The sequence below is a fragment of the Vombatus ursinus genome, unplaced genomic scaffold (assembly GCF_900497805.2).
Source record: "Vombatus ursinus unplaced genomic scaffold, bare-nosed wombat genome assembly UNPS02015030.1, whole genome shotgun sequence".
Taxonomy (NCBI): Eukaryota; Metazoa; Chordata; class Mammalia; order Diprotodontia; family Vombatidae; genus Vombatus; species Vombatus ursinus.
The window spans coordinates 3215571-3220048 of NW_020954808.1; the positions used below are offsets into that span (position 1 = coordinate 3215571).

At 50.2% G+C, this 4478-nt stretch overlaps 1 protein-coding gene across 2 annotated transcripts; it reads right to left on the reverse strand.

Annotated features, from left to right (window-relative positions):
* Positions 1 to 1345: 1345 nt before the first annotated feature.
* Positions 1346 to 3949, reverse strand: LOC114030920 (insulin growth factor-like family member 3). 2 transcript variants are annotated; one of them, XM_027845867.1, is made up of 4 exons: positions 3803 to 3949; positions 2198 to 2248; positions 1780 to 2049; positions 1346 to 1448 (listed from the first exon to the last, which is right to left on the reverse strand). In XM_027845867.1, the coding sequence occupies exons 1-3, from the start codon at positions 3825 to 3827 to the stop codon at positions 1793 to 1795; spliced, it is 333 nt and encodes a 110-aa protein (XP_027701668.1). In that variant the 5' UTR covers positions 3828 to 3949; the 3' UTR covers positions 1346 to 1448; positions 1780 to 1792. The 2 variants fall into 2 exon arrangements, with proteins under 2 accessions (XP_027701668.1, XP_027701667.1); XM_027845866.1 differs by having other exon boundaries at positions 2198 to 2251.
* Between the last annotated feature and the right edge of the window lie 529 nt (positions 3950 to 4478).

The following is a 4478-nucleotide window of genomic DNA, read 5'->3' on the forward strand; positions in this document are numbered from 1 at the left end:
TCCCATTCCTGAGCCTCATTTTCCCTGGAAAGAGGTGATGTGGTATGGTAGAAGTGGAGCTAGCTTTAGAGATCATGGGTTCAAATCCCTCCTCTGCTCTTCCCTACCTCTGAACCTTGGTTTTCTTATCTGTATAGGGCCTGGGCTTCACAACCTCTAAGGTGCTTCCCCGCTCTAGGTCTAGCAGAAAATGAGACGATTTATTATTGAACACACTTGCAAATATGAAAGCTTCTATAAATGTTAGCTCTTCTCGTCAACTCTTATTTCCAATGACTTCATGAATTTCCCAGGTCCCTTTCAACAGCCCTGAGTGAGCAGGGATCGCTGCTTCCCCCCATGTCCACGAGAGGGAGCTGTGTGCTCACTTTACATGGGCTAATGTCGCACCCAGGCACCCAGCCAGAGTGAGGGCTGTTGGATGGGGTTCAGGCAAAGAAGGGGAATCCTTTCCCTCCAGTGGCAAGGCTCCAGCTCCTCCCCGTCCTTGGCAACAAAGGTGACACAAGCAGGCCAAATTTGAAAACCCAAGGCAGTAGTTTTATTTCTGTCTTCCTTCTACCCCTCAATAAGCCCCCTTCCCTTCCTGCCCAGAGTGGAACCCGACTGGGACCTGGGCTCTTCAGGCTCCCTTCTCCTCTGTTCCTTTCTCATTGTGTGTGTCCAGTACTGCCCGGGGTCTCTGTCTTCACAGCTCAACTTGCTATCCCCCTCCCAAATCCAGGACTTGGCATTCACCAAGCTGTGAACCAGGGTCCAAAGAGGGAGAGAAGCTAGGAAGGTCTGCAGGTGAAAGCAGGTGTTTGTGTTTCCATATCTGTGCATTTAGATGGCTAGGCATAAGGAGATCTGTGTTGCAATCCCAGTCTTGACCCACTGTGTGACCTTGGGCAAGTCCTGATCCCATTCTAGGCCTCAGTTTCCCCATCTGTAAAAAGAGGGTCAGCACTGCACTGTCTCCCTCACATGGCTGTTTGTGAGAGCTTCTAATGAAAGGGTAAAAGCAATGGGTGGTATTGGCTTTATATAATGAGGTGATTATTACTACTTATGAATACTCATATAATAAGAAGAAAGAGGGAGCCCCACACCCAGTGGATTGTGCATGACTGATACTGGCCTTCCCAACCCAAACAGGAATGAGATAGAAAGTGAGAATCCCTGAAGACACACTTACCCCACCCCCAAGTCCCTATGCCCATGTTCAGCAAAGGCATATGGATGACCTCCCTATAGGCAGATCCACAATGGAGGAGGAGAACAGTGCAGCCAGGAGTCCCTGTCCAAGAGGCTTCTCCCTCCCCTCTCCCTCCCCTCTCCCTCCCCCTGCCCCCCAAGACCCATCCACTGAAGAAACCCCAAACTTTGGGTCAACATCAAGTCCTTTGATCTTTTGAGATCTGGAAACTGCCTTTGGAGAAAGGAGGAGTCTTCTGGCCAACTTTCACCTGGAGAGAGAAAATAGCGTCATTGAACATAGAATATTAGACTGGAAGAAATCTCAGAACCTAGAACATGGAATGTCAAAGCTGGGAGGCCCCTTAGAGATCACTGGGTTCCATGAAGGGAAAACCTTGTCCAGGATCCCACAGGGAGTCAGTGGGAGAACTGAGTCTAGAACCCAGGTTTCAGGATTCTCTGCCGGCTCGATGTTCTACACAGCCAGGTATGACCCCAAGGGACAGAGTTCAGCGATGTCTCCCTCCCAAACCTCCCAGGCTCCTTAGTGTTCTGGGAGAGCAGATGAGAGACTCAAGGGATGAGAAAGAGAATCCTTACCTGATGTCAGCTCCTAATGGGAGCGCGCCATTTCACAATCACCTCTCTCGGTCCCTGCCCTGGTCTTATTGACCACAACGTACTTCTGCCGGTAAGAGTCGGGGCAGCAATGCTGAAAGCAGGGGTCATAGCTGAATGTAGGACCACAGCTCAGGGGCAAGGGCTGAACACTGCCATCCTCACAGCATTGATTCTCCTGGGGGTTGTAGGCCACGATCCCACACAGGAGCCAGGGCTGGCACACAATCACTTGGGAATCCGTGGGGGTCACTGTGTAAATGATACAGACTATTAGCTCCACAGGCTCAGAAAGAAAGGCTCCCAGAAGTGCCCCAATGCCTGCTGCCCCATCTTTCCCCCCATGGCTCTTTCCCTCTCCTCCACAACCCTCCTCCCTGATTTGTCTTCCCTTCCTTACCTGGAGCACCTGAGCAGGACAGGATAACCATGAAGAAGATGGGGACAATGGCTGCTGAGGAGAAAGAGAAAGAGGTGAAATGAGCCTGGGCCTTTGGATGGTGATGCTTTGGGCCCAGCGTGGAGAGAGGACTTGGGCTGAACTTTGCATTTCTAGTCTGTCTTGGAGGGTTAGGGTTAGAGTTCATTCAGGTTAGGTTTGAGGTCAGGAGGCAGAAGGTCTAGGGCTCTGATTGGCTACATCAGAAGACTGAGAGGAGGTAGTAAGGTAGGTATAGGAGAGACAACCCTAGGCTGGGGAAATGGAGCCAAAGGCTTGGGAGGCTGACTCTCGCCTAGGAAAGTCTTTGTCTCTCTCTCTAAACCTCAGTTACCTCGGCTGTAAAATGACAAAAGGAAGGAAGGTGGCACTTGGTGGCAGTAAGGTCTTTTCATGTCTCTCCAAATGAGAAGGGTCCAACTCCTTCATTTTGCAGAAATGATGAAGCCCAGAGAAGGGATTTTCTGGTAACTGGAAGGACCAGAATTGAACCCCAAGACTTCAACTCCAGGGCATTTGCTGCTCTGCTCTCCTGTCTTCTGGGGTCTGGCAATTAGAAATGTTAGGACTGGCCTGGGCTAGATGCTGGAGGACCTGCCATGTGCTGGGTCCATGATTCTCCCAGGGCTAGCTGTAAACGACACTCTTGGCTTTGTGAGGTGGGGTTGGGTTTGGGACTAAGCAGGTTTGGGGTTGGGGCTCAGGTCAGTTTCATAGCTTACTGTTCACACATGCAGGTGCCTCTCTGTGAGCTCCAAATCTGGAATTTGGGAACCTAGGTTCATAGTCTAGTTCTTAGGACTTTTTTTTTTAAACTTTGGACAAATGACTTAATTGCCCTGGTCCTCAATTTCGTCTCCTGTCAAATGAGTAAGTTAGAATAGATGACCTCCCAGGTTTCTCCCAGCTCTAAATCCATGAGCCTATGAATGCGGAGGGGGTGGGATGGAGATGCTTGGTCCCTGGAATAAGCAGGTCTATGGGATCCCTTCCTCTTTGGTTTCTCAGAAGGATTCTGTGAGGAGCTGGGGGAGAGCTTTTGGGGACACCTGGGGTCAGAGTGAGATCAGAGTCCAAATCAGAAGTAGAGGTGGCAGAAGGTTTTGGATTAGGACCAGAGAAAGATTTAGGCTCCAAGTCAGCATTCTGAGATCAGAATCAGAGTGAGGTTTAGGCTATAGTCAGAATGGAAGATGATAAGGGCTAGAATGACATTTGGGGGATTGTCATAGGATCATGGTTAAAAGACAACATCTAGTCCAACCCTCTGCTTTTACAAGTGAGGAGTGAGTCCCGAAGAGGTCACACAGATAGCGAGCAGGTGTGATGGACAGGGTCCAGGTTTAGGTTGAATTGGGAAGGCAACAAGGTGCTTTTTGGAGTGGGGTTGGAATTGAGATGAGTGTTAGATGTTGTAGGTCAGGGCTGAGGTTAGGGGGCTGATAAAATTGGGATGCCAGCTGGGAAGTAGCAAGGGTAGAATTAATGCTGGTGAGGGCTGGGGAGCTGATGGGGCCATAATGGAGCTGGAGCCCAGGAGGTGGAGGATCCCCTGAGCCCTCTTACCAGTGATATAGTTTCTTGATGCCATGAGTCTTGTCTGAGTTGGGTCCGGAGGACTTGGTGCCAGCAACACAACTGCCAACTGCCTGAGAGTGTGATAGCAGAGGTGCTCTTATCCCTGGGATCCTGGGCTTTTATTAGTGTTGGAGGAAGGTGACGTAAGAGTACTCACTAGTAGAGACTAGTCAGGCCCTGGAGCTAGGCATAGAGTAGTGGAGGTGGGGAGAAGCTAGAAAGAGAGGGAAAGTAGAGAGCAGAGGAGGGGAAGGAAGGGAGGGGAAGCGAAGGGAAGGGAGAAGAAGTGGGGAGGGGAGGAGGAGAGGAAACCTATTCTATGCTAATGTTTCCCTTACCCACCCACAACCATGAGCTAGCTAGCAGCCTCAAGAAAGGGAGAAGAGCCATGACCCTCTCCCTACCCCTCAGCAAGACCTACTACATATGCCCCTTCAATTTCTTTCTTCCATTCTTTTTGACCAGCCTAATCCTCCATGGCCCCTTAAGCCAAAATCTTTCCAAATTCTGTGATTCCAAGCTGAACCCTGCTCTGGGGGATAGGAAGACCACAAGCACGGAATTCAGGGATGACAAGGTCAGTCACTCGAAAGAGAAGAATATGGGGTCCTGGATCAGAAGGGGAAACTGAGGATAGATGCTGGTTGGGGAGATAGTACCTTAG

Bases quoted from the DNA above. Each gene is read 5' to 3' on its own strand.
- LOC114030920 (XM_027845866.1), bottom strand. From the start codon at position 3,827: ATGGCATCAAGAAACTATATCACTG. The intron at 2,252-3,802 runs GTAAGAGGGCTC...CTTTCTCCTCAG, and splicing joins ATCAAGAAACTATATCACTG to CAGCCATTGTCCCCATCTTC. The intron at 2,050-2,197 runs GTAAGGAAGGGA...TCATTTACACAG, and splicing joins GTCCTGCTCAGGTGCTCCAG to TGACCCCCACGGATTCCCAA.